General features: G+C 36.3%; 1 protein-coding gene across 2 annotated transcripts; it reads right to left on the reverse strand.

The window, feature by feature from the left end:
• Positions 1-1173: 1173 nt before the first annotated feature.
• On the reverse strand, positions 1174-16692 carry LOC110805764 (uncharacterized). 2 transcript variants are annotated; one of them, XM_022011386.2, is made up of 8 exons: positions 16476-16691; positions 15326-15685; positions 12337-14777; positions 11960-12229; positions 11729-11809; positions 4568-4679; positions 2891-2957; positions 1174-1613 (listed from the first exon to the last, which is right to left on the reverse strand). In XM_022011386.2, exons 1-8 carry the CDS (start codon positions 16504-16506, stop codon positions 1595-1597), a joined length of 3381 nt encoding a protein of 1126 aa, XP_021867078.2. In that variant the 5' UTR covers positions 16507-16691; the 3' UTR covers positions 1174-1594. The 2 variants fall into 2 exon arrangements, with proteins under 2 accessions (XP_021867078.2, XP_056687433.1); XM_056831455.1 differs by lacking the exon at positions 4568-4679 and having other exon boundaries at positions 16476-16692.
• Between the last annotated feature and the right edge of the window lie 559 nt (positions 16693-17251).

The raw sequence follows: 17251 nt of genomic DNA on the forward strand, positions 1-17251 counted from the left end.
TTAGAACATGGTTGAATAATTTTAGAACATGCTTGAATTAATCTAGAACATGAGGTTAAAAAATTAGAACATGGTTGAATAAATTTAAAACATGCTTGAATAAATTTAGAACATGGCTGAACCAATTTAGAACATTGTTAAATAAGTTTAGAACATGGTTGAATAAATTTAGAACATGAGTTTGAAAATTTAGAACATCGTTGAATAAATTTAGAACATGTTTGAATAAATTTAGAACATGCTTGAATAAATTTAGAATATGCTTAAATAAATTTAGAACATGAGCTTACAAATTTAGAACATGGTTGAATAAAATTAAAACATGCTTGAATAAATTTAGAACATGGCTGAACCAATTTAGAATATGGTTAAATAAGTTTAGAACATGGTTGAATAAATTTAGAACATGAGTTTGAAAATTTAGAACATTGTTGAACAAATATAAAACATAGAGAGTGTAAAAGTGTTCTCACCATAAGAAGTTTTCTCACATAAGGAGGTGTTCTCACCGGATCCCTCCCCATATTAAGGTTTACAACTTTTTACCTGTATATATTGAAAAGAGATCTTTTAAGAGTGTTCTCTTCCCTTAAAAAAAAGGTTCAATCTAATAATTTCAAATAAGTTCAAAAAAAAGTTCAGAAAAGTTACAATCAAGTCTTATTAAGTTTCAATTAGCTCCTATAAGTTTCAAACGGCTCCTATAATTTGACTCTTTGCAATCAAGTCCAATAAGTTGCATTCAAGTTTGATCATGTCAATCAGGTTTAATCAGTTCCAATTAATTCAGATAAATTCAGTTCCAATACGTTCATATTTATCCCGCGAACATAACGCTTCATAAGCCACAATTTCTAGACTATAAAAATCAATGGAGCATTTTTTCAAGGAACGTAAACTAACAATGGGAAGAGGTTTTCTAAACATCAAATGACTTGTGACCAAATTGGACATAAGTCATCCAATACAAAATATTTAGTACCAACAAAGAGTATGTTAATACCAATAACGAAAATGACTTGTATTAGGTATTAGTACACAAATACTACAATCATTAGTACCAATAACAAACTTGCGTCCATTTTGAACACAAGCCACTTCTGACTCGGTCATCCAATTGCAACAAACAATAGTGCGTTAGCCAATTTTCTTTTAAATCTGCCGTTCTCATACTTACGGTCATCAACTCTTCATATTGCCTACTGATAAATGCACGAACGTAACCGGAAATGGGTTAAATCATGTCACATACAGATATGTACTTGCTGCTTAATTACATTGTTTAAAGAGTCAGATTGTGATACTAATTTCCCTAAAGGTAAGAAAAACTAAATCACTGACCATCAAAATGGAGAAATAAATGGGACACAAAACTGAACTCCAAAATAGATATCTACAAAATGCAGAAGGCGTAGTGCAGTGGAACTACCGCAATACCTTCTGGCTTTCAAGGATTAGTCCCAGGATCGAGTCCTCATACCAGCATCCTATTCTTCTTGAGATAGGAGGACAAGTGGGATTCCTCCCTACCCTCAAAAGAAGTATTTACATTACCGTCTAGCGACCGTAGTTTTAGCTACTTGATAGTATCCAATTACTTGAAAAGTCGATGCCTGTATAAGATTGCAGCACAAGCTGAGAGTTAGCAAATGTCACAACTTATATTCATGTTCGTATTCACTTTTTTCAAATGATATAATTTTCCAGCACTTCCGACTTCTACAAGTCCTTTTGTTCACCGATTCATCTAGAGTTCCTTTTAGATGACATAGCACATATTAATACCAATGCAAAAGATAAGTATAATTTTCTCTAAATATAGTATGTCTCGATATTTTCTATAGGTTACTTGTATATTTGTTAATTTACATGTAATACCATGGTAAAACAAGCTAATACTTGCTCTGAATGGATTTAGTTGTCACATTAATGTTTCAAATTATTATCAACAGACGTGTGTGTATGAGTATTTTGGTAATGGTATAGTGGTGTATTAACTTAAGTATGAAACAAAATGTGTGTAATAGAAACGTGAAGATCAAACCAATAACCTCACCAAACTGAAAGAGAAAGACGATGAGGGGAAGAAAAAAAGAAAGCAGAAGTGGGAGAAATAGAAGGAAATCAAAGAAGCAGAGGAAGAACATCTACAAATAGAGGATTGTGAAGGAGGAGGGACAGATGAGAAATCAATAGGAAAGATATAATTCTGCCGTACCTTCCTACATAATATTTAATCATAACATACCCAATCAAAATAACCTATGTTTTTTTTTTTTTGACGGACAAATAACCTATGTTAACATACCTAAAACACATATGGAGTTTATCCCTAAGACTCACCCTCAATCAGCTTTCCACTAACTTTTTCATTATTCAGAGTCACACAAGACTCCCTATTTTTTACACATTATCCCAAGACTCGCCTCGGACTCAACTAAACTCCTAAAAAAGATAATTAAATAGGATAAAGTATTATGATGTGGTATAATTTTATTTGCTTGGAGAAAGAGTGGAGTTTTAAGTGAGTCTTGAGTGAGTCTTGACTTTCAAACTCGCTTCAAGACTTACTGCCTTTTACCACATTATCTCAAGACTTAGAATCGAGACTCACCTCAAGACTCATCTTAAGACTTAGGATAAACTCACCCTAAGAGTTTTGAAACCTAACTAGAGAAGTTACCCCTAAAGGTAAGTTTATTCCTATTTTAACCAAAGTTGGGACCGTTATGAAAAGACCAGGCAAAGGTGGGATTAGTAGTATCAATTTTTCATTAGAAGTGCATATTATTTTCAAGCTTATCATGTTAAGAACTTTTCAAAATTAATAATCACCCGTCAAAAAAAAAATAATAATAATCATGAAGTTGTATCTCTGTTGTTGCCTTACCTGTCAAATTCAAGTTTCTGAATAACAATTCCATTCAGTAGCAATTCTGAGCTATAAGCTGATGCACCTGCAATGACATTTATCAAAAATTAAACAATTAACCATCAAATACTGAAAAAAGGTTTCAAAATCAGACCTACACCATTGACTCCTTTAATACTACTTACCAGAGAAAAAAGTAAACATGGTTCGCTAACATTCATATCGAAAACCATTAATGTGCAGAAACAACTACAGAACTACATTTCAGAAGACGTCACACATAAACAAAAAACAACATACACTGATAACCAATTTTAGGGCAGCTACAGGCTCAGAAGAGTCACAAGTTCATAACATAACATTTCTCATAGTTTACGTAATAGACTAGGTAAAAACTTACAAATGTGGCTTACAAATCAAAACTACAACTAGAATGGTCCAATACCAGGTCATTGCATAGAATACCCACAATATCACCAACAATTTGTGCCGGGAATGAAAACGGCATCTCCTTCCATCCAAACTCTTGGGACGACAACTTGATTCGAGAATCTACTTTCTACCCAAAAACTGATAGGAGTTCTTTGTCTCTCCTTTTTGCACACACCTTCATGCAATTAGAGAAAATTTTGTGTTCTTTTACCCATAATTACTTTGTGTTGCTGGAAATTTACTACTCCGTATTACGTATGGGCCGTATGGCTATTTACAAAGATGGCCACGTTTAATGGTCAATAACTACTGGCTTCACCTCTATAAATCTCAGATGACAATCTTCCTCTAACACCAAGGTGTGTTCTTTTCACCTGAATTTCACTTATATTTTTTTATCTGATTGTCCCTAAACTTATTAACCCTTATCGTATCTAAACTTATTAGCCCTTATCTTATACTAAGATAGGATTATCTTACATTGTTGACCCTTACTTATCTTATCTTATATTATTGACCCTTATTAGAAGCTATAAAATGTAACTTTTGAACTTATCATATACTCCCTCCGTTTCAAATTAAAGGTTACACTTAACTTTTTCATGCTTGCCAATGTACATCTTTGAAACTAATATCTCTAACTTTGTATCTACAAATATTATGAAAAGTTGATATTCCAAAATTACATATCGAGACAAATCAAAAAATATTCTACACGACTATATTTTTCATGCGTATAAAAAACAAATGAAGCCAAATTGAAATTTGTGAATAGTGTCAAAAATCAAAGTGTAACCATTATATAAAAAAGAGGGGAGTATTATCTTAGATTATCTTACGTGAACTTATTGGTCCTTATCTTATTTTATTTTATCTTATTAGACCGTTACACACTATGGATTTCCCTTGGATTTGTTTGTGGGTTGTTATTAAACTTGATCTAGCAAAAATCAAAATTGACATAGCTTCATAAAACCAGTGCTTTGGTGGAAAAGTGTTGCATGTCAAATTGTGGAAGTTATTTTTATATCTTTGGAATAAGAATACTTGTGTGGTTATATATAGAGCGAAGTATCACGGCAAGAGATGTTTTCATTGTTTCCTAGCCAACATCAAGCTCTATTAAAGGGGAGAGATCAAAACTTCAAAAGTATGTTCTGTTAAAAGGGTACACTCATATTTATTGAAAAAGAAAACATCATCCCATCAAATTGAACATTTTATTATAGATGTGCCAGGAGGAAGAACTTCAAAATGTCAAACCTCTTTTAAGAAAAGGAAGACAATATGCTTGATCTTCTTCACAAGAGAATATTAGCAGATTCTTCAGATCCGTTTTCTCTGTCCTTATATGATCTGCGGGCATATCCACGACCTAAAATTTGATTGATCATGTCATTGAAGTACAAAATATTATGAAGAACAGCTGAACAATGGTACCAAAAGGAAGCAATATATGAGTTGCTTTTGAAGAGGACATTAATGTTATAATGCAAACCAATCATGAAATGGAATATAGGTTTAACAAACTCATACATTGGTCTAACTTGAGATTTCTTGCTAAGGATATTAGTGCAAATGTGCCTGTAATCAACTACCTTAAGGGCACCTCATGGTAGTCTAACCACTAGGTAATGTGTTAAGTAAGACATAAATTACATACACCAATACAAGAAAGGTGAATACCCCACAACTTAAGGGGACATGACTCCGTACAGGAAAGTTTCATGCCAAGCTCATACACGTAGACCACTTAACCAACCTTGGACCATAAATCACTCACTTAATATTATGATTCTTGGTTCTTTCACTTGCCGTGATTAATAGAGAAAGGTTTATTATGTCTCCAAGAACATGTTGGTTCAGACAATATTCATAGAAGCATTCGTATGGAGTTTGTCAAGGCTGAATTGACGTTGACAATTGGCATAGGCATTCATGTGAGAAAAATGATGAATAAATATGGAAGGAAGGTCAGCGAATTTTAAATGTATCAAAACAACCAAATTTGGCAGTTTCCGATTTTTCTTAGCACATATTTTGGGACCTTCTCCCGGAATAAAAATCTGTGATAAATTACAAAATCAGGGTGGAAGAGGGTTTATTGGCATCAGCATGAAACCATACTTTATTCCAGATGAATGATGAAAGAGAAGTCAATGCTTCAATGGAGAGTATCTTTCATAAAAAATGCATTTACAACAAACAAAGATCCACTATTCCAAGCTAGTAGTATAAAATATCCAAGGAACAATCAAGTATGGCACGTAATTATCTACAGCTTACGTTGTTAAGAATTCTCTGCAAGGGTCATGTCACTCATATATCAGAAATTCTAGTTGACATTGCCTTTTCTCATTTATTGTGAGTGCTAGGCCGTCGCCCGGAAGCGGCGCGCCACCCGATGGTGGTGTTAACTATCCAAGGTTTCATGGTAAGGGCAGGGGTAAGGGTAAGGGTAAGGGTAGTAGGATGCGATTTGGGACTTGGAACATTGGCTCTTTGACAGGGAGATTAGTCGAAGTAGTAGAGGTTATGAGAAGGAGGAGAATTAACATATTATGTTTGCAGGAGACTAAGTGGGTTGGAAACAAGGCAAGAGAAATAGCTCCATGGGGTTATAAGCTTTGGTATTCGGGAAAAACTAGGGGTAGGAATGGGGTAGGTATCCTTATTGACAGAGATTATATTGATGATGTAGTGGACGTGTCCCGAAAGAGTGATCGAATTATGAGTATTAAGCTTGTGATAGGGGATGAGGTTGTAACTATTGTGAGTGCCTATGCACCACAAGCAGGACTAGATGCGTCAACTAGACAAGAATTTTGGGAGGATTTAGAAGAAGTGGTGCAACGTGTCCCTAGAAGTGAGAAACTCATCATTGGTGGGGATCTCAACGGACATGTAGGCTCGAGTCGCGATGGATTTGAAAGCATTCATGGTGGTTTTGGGTATGGGGAGCGGAATGAAGCGGGAAATGCTATTTTGGATTTTGCATTGGCATATGACTTGGGTATAATGAACACTTGGTTTGAGAAAAGAGAATCTCACCTAGTAACCTATAGGAGTAGAGATAATGCGACTCAGATTGACTTCTTTTTAGTAAGGAATGCTTTGAGACAGTGCTACACCAATTGTAAGGTGATTCCGGGTGAGAGTACAGCAACCCAACATAGACTTGTGGTACTTGATTTTCGAGGTAGAAGTTATATAAGAAAGAGAAGACCACTAGTGGAGCCTAGGATCAAGTGGTGGGAACTTCAAGGGGAGCAACAACTAAAATTCGTGGAAAAGGTGGCAAGTGAAGGTATTTGGGTCGGGGATATGGATTTGGATATAGACTCATTATGCACAAGAATGGAGCACACCATAAAGGGAGTGGCGAAAGAGGTCCTAGGGGAATCTAAAGGAATCATGCCACCAAGTAAGGACACATCTTGGTGGAACGAAGTTGTGCAACAAGCTATAAAGAGCAAAAGAGAATGCTATAAAGAGTTGGAAAAATGTAGAAGTGATGAGAACTACAAGAAGTACAAGGAGGCTAAAAGGGAAGCAAAGAAGGCCGTAAGAGAGGCTACAGCAAAGGTGAATCAGGATCTTTACGCAAGATTGGATACAAAGGAAGGTGAAAAAGATATCTATAGACTTGCTCGAATGAGAGATAGAAAGACGCGAGACATCGGGAGGATTAAATGTGTGAAAAATGTTGATCAAAAAGTTTTGGTGGGAGATAAGGAAATCAAGGATAGATGGAGGTTCTACTTTGATAGCTTGTTCAACGGGGATCAAGGGCGCGATATTAAGGATACAAATATCCCTAGGGATATGGTTAACCTAGACTTTATGCGAAGAATTCAAAAGAGAGAAGTCGAAATGGCACTGAAAAAGATGGGACGCAAGAGGGCAATGGGGCCCAATGGTATACCTATCGAAGTCTGGAGATGCTTGGGAGAGAGAGGGGTTGTATGGTTAACAACTCTTTTCAACAAGATTTGGGGAAGTAATAGGATGCCATTAGAGTGGAGGAAGAGTACTATCATCCCCTTGTACAAGAATAAGGGTGATGTCCAGGATTGTGCCAACTATCGAGGAATCAAACTAATGAGCCATACTATGAAACTTTGGGAGCGGATTATTGAGCAAAGCCTGAGGAAAACTGTGAAAATTTCGGAGAACCAGTTTGGATTTATGCCTGGGAGATCGACTATGGAGGCCATTCATCTTATAAGGCCACTAATGGAGAATTATCGGGATAAGAAGAAGGACTTACATATGGTTTTCATAGATTTGGAGAAGGCATATGACAAGGTACCAAGGGAAATCCTTTGGTGGGCATTAAGTAAGAAAGGAATACCGAGGAAGTATATTGATATCATCAAGGACATGTATGAGGGAGTTAGCACGAGTGTGAGAACTAGTGTTGGTAAGACCGAAGAATTCCCCATTACGATTGGAGTGCATCAAGGTTCCGCACTTAGCCCGTTTCTTTTTGCTATAGTCATGGACGAATTGACGAGGTCAATCCAAGATGGTATTCCCTGGTGCATGATGTTTGCAGATGATATTGTGTTGATTGATGAAACAAAAGAAGGAGTGGAAAGTAAGTTGGAGTTATGGAGACAAACGTTGGAATCTCGGGGTTTTAGGCTAAGTAGAAACAAGACGGAATATATGGAGTGTAAGTTTAGTGGAGTCCAAGATAGAGAGACAGGGGAGATTACCTTAGATGGGAAAATTGTCCAAGGCTCTGAAACATTCCGTTATTTAGAATCTATTATCCAAAAGGATGGAGAATTGGATGGCGATGTGGCCCATAGAATCAAAGCAGGTTGGTTGAAGTGGAAAGGTGCCACGGGGTTCCTATGTGATTCAGGCATGCCCCAAAGATTGAAGGGAAAATTTTACCGCACGGCAATTCGACCGGCTTTGTTATACGGCACAGAATGCTGGGCAGTGAAACATTGTCACGTGCACAAGATGAATGTGGCGGAGATGCGCATGTTACGTTGGATGTGTGGGCATACAAGAAAGGATCGTTTGAGGAATGAGATTATTAGGAAGAAAGTAGGGGTTGCACCAATTGAGTTTAAGATGATGGAAAATCGTTTAAGATGGTTTGGACATGTGAGCAGAAGACCAAGTGATGCCCCGGTTAGGAGGATAGAAGGGTGGCAAAGTGATAGAATTGCAAGGGGTAGGGGAAGACCTAAGAAAACTTGGAGGAAGGTGATTGAGCACGATATGAGCTTTCTTGGGATTGAGGAAAATATGGCGTTGGATAGGACAGAGTGGAGGGAGAGAATATGCATTGATGACTTCAGTTGATTTATACAGTTTTCATGTTTTTGTTTCTTTCTATTTTTATTTTATTTTTTATTCTTATTTTTATTTTTATTTTATTTTTAAAATTCTTTTAATTTTTTTAATTTACATGCTATTTTGAAATATACTTATTTTACTTATTCATTTATTTTAAATTTTACTTATTTTTTATTATCTCTTACAATATATCTTCTATAATATATATACATTTTTCTCTTATCTTACTTTCATTAATTCCACTTTCTCTTCCTTGTTTTTCTTATTACTTCTTGCTCCTTTTTTGTTTGATTGGTGACAATGACGATCTCCTACGACAATTCATGTTAGCCGACCCCAAATCATTTTGGGACTAAGGCTTTGTTGTTGTTGTTGTTGTTGTATTGCCTTTTCTCTTTTATGTTTGAAAATGAGAAACAGACTTTTAGTTTGGTTTTGCTTCTCTGGTTCAGTACAACTTTTAAATTCTCTTAGATGAAGACATAAAGGATGGTAGTATACTTGTGACTCTAATATGATAAGCTTTGAAACAGAGAAAGGAAAACAAATATTTCTTTAGACTAAGGGCATGCTTGCCTGCTTGGATTGAGGTTTTGAGGGTGATAAAAAATATAAAAGGGCAGTGAATGAAGGTGGATGGAGATGGTGATAAATCGGGATAATACGTAATACTCCATTTTCTTTTAATCTATACACTACCCTTTTCATCAAAACGAAGGTATCCGTGCAATTTTAGGAGGGAGAAAAGAAAAATTGTGATAGTGACATGCATAAAGTAGTTTATGTGAGAGCAAAATGATAGACCCATTGTCTAAATATAATAAGTTCGAGCATAAGTTAACAAAAAAGTTACATTTAGGGAAGTGTGTAGATTAAATAAATAAAAAGACGGAGTAACTAATATGGTAGTGATCGCGTAAGGAGGAGAGAAGAAGAGGGGAACTGTTACCCCCATTTTGGGGGTAATAGTTATCTTCCCTCTAGGATACTGTATTGGCCCCCAATTGAAGGTAACTATTCCCTTATCTCTCCCCCCTTAAGCATTATCGCCACCCCTTCTGCCACCAGCTAAACCCTTGTTTTATTCGTTTTATCTCATTACCTCCTTACAACATACCCCCAAGCAGGGCCTAAGGGAAGGCTCCCTTCGATATTAAGGAAACACTTTGAAGGTGTTTTTATTTAAGTAGATCTTAACTAGTTTCCAGATAGCTCAAAGAGAGAATCTTTTTTATTTTCTTAAATCTTACACCTTTTGTTGGCTATGGCTAGAAAGAAATAGACGACTGGATCATAGAGTGATAGAAGTTTCCAGTATGAAAGTTTGATTAACTTAAGAGTGCAACATCAAAGCTTACACCTTTATTGGTCATACACAGCATTTACAGCCGCTTGTTAAAATCTTACACTTTGTTTGGATAAAAGGAAATGGAGAGAAAGGGAGAGAAGGCAAAGGGAGGAGAACAAACTCCTTGGTTGGATAAAAGGTTGGTGGAAGGAAAGGGAGGGATCCATTTTCCCTCCCTATTTTAATAACACCATCCCTCCAAAATTGGAGAGATTTGGAGGGGAAATAGAGCTCAACTTTCCCTTCCCTTTCTTTCCCCTCCCCTTCCTTTCCCTTCTATGTTTCTATCCAGAGTTAGAGATCTATATGTTCTGCGACAAAAAAATAGGATAATTTCTTGGCACATGATTAGCACACCAGAAAATTACTTGAGTTGAATGCAATTATCAAGTAGATTCTGATTCTTTGCTCAAGCTTGACGTTTTAATTTGCATTAAACTGGGCATTCTAAAACTCTGACAACTAACTGGTCATGCTTAGCTGATTTTTTTATATTTCAAGCTTGATAAGCTACACGATGTATTATTGACCTATCGTTCATAAATCATCAATGGTCTCCAGGAGTCATGTTAGTCTCATAGATATAGTAAAAAGCTTTACTATCATCATCTTTGACATTATACTATGTAGTTCCCTACGGTGAGTCGTGCTAGTCTCAGTCTCAGCCTCTCAGGACCCTCTATATGACTGTCCCACAATATTCAAACCGCATAAGAGAACATAACACACATGTTACTTCACATTTCAGAATCATAAACTGACACCTAGGAACAAGTTCAAGAAGAGACTACGGCACTTGATTTTCTGGCACCAGCAAATAGTCTCTGGTAGCACATAGAGAAACTCTTTGACAATATGATACATGTTACTTCAATGTATTAGCTCATTCAAGAGTACGTAGTACCTCTAAACTGCAGGGTGTCCCTTTCTTTGTTATCCTAGCAGACAACATATTTGTTTATAATTTTGAATAGATCATAGGCATATCTTTCTCAATATTGCTATTTAAAGACTGAGCTTTTGGTTGTTCTAAAACTTGAAAATATAAAGAATAATAGTTGTTGATATCTTTAATTCTTTATAAACCAATAGATCAAATTGTCACCTTGTGCAACATTGCCAACAAGTCAGTATCATATTATATTTAAAGAGTCTTGGCATGTGTTTGTTTCACTAATGCTTCAAATTATAAGAAACCCAATAAAGGATAAAAAACCAAAAAAAACACCATAAATAGTTACTAAGGTACCCATTCCACTTTCTAATACTATGTATAAGTTACGTCAAAACTTTACAATTAATCACAACATAATTTCCTTCCTATCGACTGTTATTCGAGCATGAGTATGAAAAGGCACCATCTTTTCAAGCCAACCAACTATCTTAGTCAATAGGTCAATTGATAAAGTTGCATGCCATACATTCTAACAATGGAGGATGCATATTGAATTGATAACAACCAAGCTATTTCATATTAGAAAGTGGAGAGCCAAAATTGCACTTAACATTCTTCTTGTGGTAACTTAAAGTATATCCATTCTAATAGTTCATTTTATGTTATTGCGAAGTATCCATGTTTAGATAAGTTTTCTTTGAGCTATTGATGGATTGAACTTGTATAGTTTGTAGCTAAAAAACTGAACATTACATAGATCAACCAAATTGCAGTTCACATAATTCACAAATCAACCCAAACATATAAAGCTTCACCAACCTACAATAAAAGTTTCAGAAGCAGGATCTTAGAATCAAAGTACCTGGCCATGCACAGCCTCAACCAAGCTAGTCATCATTTCTTGTCCAGGTTTTGTGTTTGGGGTAATGATGACCCTGTAGCCCTAGAATAAAATATAAAAATAAGGAAAGAGAAAAAGATGACGATGATGATGACGATGAAGCTTAAACACGATAGACAACAGACAGCATGAAAATCAATTGCAGTTACCAAATCAGAGTTATTACCTCCAAGAAGAGGTTAAGAAGAGTACCTTTAAAAGAGGGTGTTTCCTTGCCCGGTCTAGTGAAAAGGGTAGCCGGAAACCAAGTTCTCGTTCTCTTTTGATATCCCTCAGAATGTAATTAGTCTCGTCAATGTAAAAGCCAGCTTGCTGGCAGCTCTCAAGCCACATATGGGATACCACAGGTTTACCTTGGGCGATAAACTCCAACATATTTCTTGTCCGGGAAAATTTATCTGCTACGAAATGAGTTGCAGTCGAAGGAGAAGAGGCCATGGAAACACCAAACCGCGTTGAAATCTGGCAAGAAGAAACCAATTTAATGATTCTGAATAGAAAATGTAAGAAAACATCCATTATAAAAAATGGATAAGAGACTGACAAAAAAAAGGAGGAAAAAGAAATACCTTTTTTTGCTGCAATAATGTACGTTCATCTAAACTTTTGCTCAACAAAACTTGTATTTCGGCCATTGTTTTTCGCCTTCGAGAGTCCTTTGAAGTGAATTCTGGTATTGACTCTCTGAAACCTAATCTGACTAGTTCTCTTGTAAGAGATGGTGATGCCTTTTTCTTTCCATGTCGAAGGCAATCATCAATCAAATTGCTAGGAGATGCAGTGTCTTCTGAGATAAGATTTTTGTCACACAGTATTGTGGGCACGTCTTTTCTTTTCTTATCAGCCACGGTGGATGCAGAATCAATATTATCATCTAACTTGTCATGTTGCAAAGTAATGGTACTCTCAATCAGGTGTTCAGAAACGACGCCACTCTCCATCATTTCATCTGCATTGTGCCTTACCAAGTTTTGTTCAGAATTCTTCTGAGAAAGCAACCGGCAAGGGCTGATATATGCTGATGATCGGCGTTTCTTCTTTATGCTGGAACCAGTATAAGATGGAGTGCAGCAGCCTTTCAAGTCCAACCGGCCTTTCAAATGATGACATCCGTTTTCTTCCCCACTAACTCTCACAAATGAATGATTGAAGTCACGAAAACCACCAGAAGTCCTAAGCATGCTTTTACATGTCCGTTTACCCCTCGGATAGTCCCTAGAATACCAGTTTGTAGACCTTGCGGGGGCATATTGGGCTTTTGTTTGACCAGTACTTGTGCTCCTAGCATCATTAAACTTGGTGCAAGGCAGCTTAGGAAGATTCTGCACAGGATCTGAAACACTCAACACTTTGGCACCTCCCTTGTTATCTCTATCAAAGAGAGCAATTTCCATTTGGTGATTTCTCCGATCAACAGATGAATTATTTGCAGAGTCATCTACCACTTCACTCGCCTTCATATCTTTAGCATTCATACATTTTTCATAGAGAGGATTTGGAGTGTTTTTCTTTTTATCTGAAATCTCTGACTTGTCATTGACCCTCCTTTTTCTTTTATCATAGAGATCAATTTTCACATCTGTTTTTGCATCTGGATAAGAACCACTGTCCTTCCTTCTACACTTTACCCTATGAGTGGAAGCTTGTTTGGTTGATACAGATGACCTTAAATTTTCCTTAGAACCATCTAATTTGACTTCCTTAGCTCCTTCTACCTTTCTCTTATGCGTAACGTCAGCCTTGGGAGAAATGTCAGAGATCCTTCTATCCACACATTTATCATTCCCTGAATTTCTGCTGTTTCTTTTTTCTCTCAGTTTAAATGCTTGAATTTCGGAATTACGGTTGTTAGAGCAAGACAATCTCCTACTTTCTTCAGGCCGGCTCACAACACCTCTAGATGCTGAACGAACTTTCTTAGGAAAAGACCAATCGCCTGCAAGGGTCCTCTTCTGACGACTTTCTAATGGCCTATCAAGCATCTTATGTTGAAATTTATCAGCATCCACCTCAATGCAGCCCGTGGGAACAGCATATGACAGAGCCTGTATAGCTTCAGCTGCCATCTGTGTGTCTATTCCAACATCAAATGCATATCCTAACTCTTCATGAACTGCACCAGCTTCTAACTGCATCACCTTGAACTCTTCACTAACCTGTTGATCCAGCATTTTGGAGACCTCGTTGGCTTCCATCTCATGAGTTTTCTCAGTCATTCCAGCATTTATATGGTTATAAACTACCTCTGTAGACTTTGTCTGAGTTAAATCATTTTTCCCTTCAGCCTTTTCCTTCCGCGAGAAAATTGGATCTCCAATGTCCTTAGGTATCATACGCCTCACACTTTCTGACCTTCGCATATATTTCTGATCGTATTTCTTGCTCCTAAAGGACAACTGACCGCTACTGTCTGAAGGATCAGAGTGTCCATTACCATCCAGTCTGTCATCCCATTCAAATATTCTTTTTCCCTCTTCTCTGTTTTTAAGGGCCGCCCACCTAATCAGACTGCTACCCCCTTTTACACTCCGTGCAGACAGTGATTTATCCTTTACTGTGATATTAGCTACTGGTGAGGAATACATAACATTAGAACCAACATATTTATCAACAAAAAGAAGTGCTTTGGAGACATCTTCAGGTTCTTGGGATTCAACATAACTTAACCCTGCATACTCGTCATCAGTCCTATCAGGTGACCTTTTTTCATCTTCCTTGCCATTCGCCCCAACATTACAAGTTCTTTTTCTCTTACGTGTATAAACAATTCTAACATCCTTCCGGTTAGATTGACTTATCTTGCCACATTTATCATCTTTATTTTCTTCACTCAGCTTCTTACCATCATCATTACAATTTATATCACAAGAAACTGCATTGTCTAAGCAAGTATCATTAACTTTAGATACCTCCTCATAATTGGCATTAAGATCTGTACCTAGCATGCCATGATGAACAGTGCCAGAACAACCATCATTTCCCTGGAAAACATTTATATTTGAGGTCTGACCTGCAAAATATACCCAGAGACAAAAACAAAAAAAAAAAAGCAACGTAAATTAACAAGAAGTCAAGAATATTCTACCCTGCTTCAGATTTTTGTTAAAAGCGTAAATGCATTTTGTCAGATATCAGTAAAGAATTGCATACTTTTACTTCTTTCAGACAATCTTATTGTGCCACAATTAATATGTTCAAAGAAACATATCCGAGGGCCGTAACTTTAGGCATTAGTAATCTTCAGATGTTTGGAGAATTCCTTCAGCCATAAGGTCTGAGTAAAGGTTGATGGCATTTTTCAAAAAGCAGAAAGAAGACTTAATCAACAAAGAGCGTAATCTGAAAGTAAACTGACAAGAACAAAATCTATAATTATAAGTCAAATCCTTTGAACACGAGTTCTGGTGTATTTAGACGAAGCTGAGAGATACATTTTAACACATATGAAGTCATGTTGCTTGACGTGGTTAACACAACAAAATGAGTAATCAAATCATGATAACCTCAAATAAACAAACATAACTAAATAAATCAAATAAAAGTAAAATTGATACTGACCTGAAACATGTACCCCATCATCACAAACATCAGCATTGATATCCGAGCATTCCAGTTTCTCAAGCAGAGGGGGAAAGGGAGACTCCACCTTATCCAAACCCCGAGCAAATCTCTGAATAAACAACACACGCCCATGCACCAATTGTTTGCTATCAACAGGGTCGGTCATCTCATCTTCACTGTCAGGAACAACTTCAGTATCATATCCTGTCTGAGAATCTCCAATAGAACGCGGACTGTAAAGTTCTTCAGTGTCATTGAGAACTCCACCCACTTGTATCTCCAATAAAGGATCAGCAAGCTTCATATTGTAATCCATAGGCTCAGTATCAACTGCCTTTACATTCTCAAGTTTGTTTCCTGATATTCAACCAACATGATTTATACACTTCGCAAAGAACCCAAAACAAGAAAGCTTAAGCCTTTCTATAGTTAAATCGAGTCAATCATTAGTAGCGATGAAGCTAACTACAAGATGACACATAAAAAATATCAACATTCAATATGCATTGGTTAAACACAACAATGTAGCATAATACTTCTATACAAAAATTGTAAGTCTTGCAAAAACAACCAACAATAAAAATCAATCATAAAAAATGCAAGAAAAAAATGAAGAAATTATCATAAGAAATTAAATCAACTTGACACAGTGAACAAACTTCTTTTACAAATTACAATACATAGGCTTTAAGCACTATACAACTATATACTTCATAGTTCATACTAGTATATAATACCAGTCCGTCCAAAATTAGTTGTCAAATGATTGATGTAATTTAAATTGAAAATAATGGAGTACCACAACAAAATAATGTTATCCCAATAACAAAAAAATTCCACTTTACATTAAAAAATAATCGAGAACGAAATTGTGAATAGGGTTTAAAAAAAGTCGAGTTTAATTCAGGTGATCATTTCAATTAACGATTTTCACACAAAAAATGTCGTTTTTCCCCTTTTTTGATTTCCAATTACACGAAATTGGTATTCATCTATGAAAAAATTTAAAAATTAAACACTAAAAACAAGCAAATATAACTGGAATTAAACATCCATGAAAAATGGTGCAGAATCGAACTGTTAATTTCAAAACTCAAAAATTTATCTGGAAATGCGCGTGAGTGAGCAAGGAGAGAGAGAAAATTACCAAAAATCTGAAGATGAGAAGAATTAGCCATTGAATTTAAGGTCGGAAGACGGTTTCGCACTTCAGGGCTTGAAAATCAGACATGAGGAGAGAGATTGCATAATGGAGAGGAGAAGCCGTAGTCAGTAGAGAGGGTTTTGAGGGGAGAACAAATAACAATGGTGTTTTTGGAGGGAAAACATTCCTCCTCCTACTCAGCTTGCTCTAGAAGTTTCAATTTTTTACTACAAGTTAATGCACCAAGTCCAACCGTAGTAGTACTCGACTACTCGTAGACTCGTAGTGGGTCTAGCCGTCAGGTCTTTGAACTTGTAGTGTAGACTCTAGGAAGACATGTGTCAGTGACGTATCCCATGTCGAACATGTATTAGACACAGAGATTTTAACGAGCGAGAACAAGCGAAAAAATGTCTAACACGCAAAATTAAGTGTTCGAAATATTAGGACATGGGACACGGACTGGTACGTAGTGGACACTTTTTAGACACATACTGTTCTCGGATTGACTTGGTTCATTATTACTCCCTCTGTCCCTTAATACTCGCACCGTTTTGACTTTTTACACTATTCACATAATTCACTTTGACCCTATTTTATTGCTAGCATATGAAAACAAATGTTACTATATAATATATTATTGGCTTCATCTTAATATATATTTCAAAATATTAATATTTTTATAAATTTTTATAATATGTAGTTAAAGATATTGGTGGTCAAAGATGTGCATTGGCAAGCGTGTCCAGTCGAAACGGTGCGAGTATTAAGGGACAGAG

The sequence above is a fragment of the Spinacia oleracea genome, chromosome 6 (genome assembly GCF_020520425.1).
Source record: "Spinacia oleracea cultivar Varoflay chromosome 6, BTI_SOV_V1, whole genome shotgun sequence".
NCBI classification, from domain to species: domain Eukaryota; kingdom Viridiplantae; phylum Streptophyta; class Magnoliopsida; order Caryophyllales; family Amaranthaceae; genus Spinacia; species Spinacia oleracea.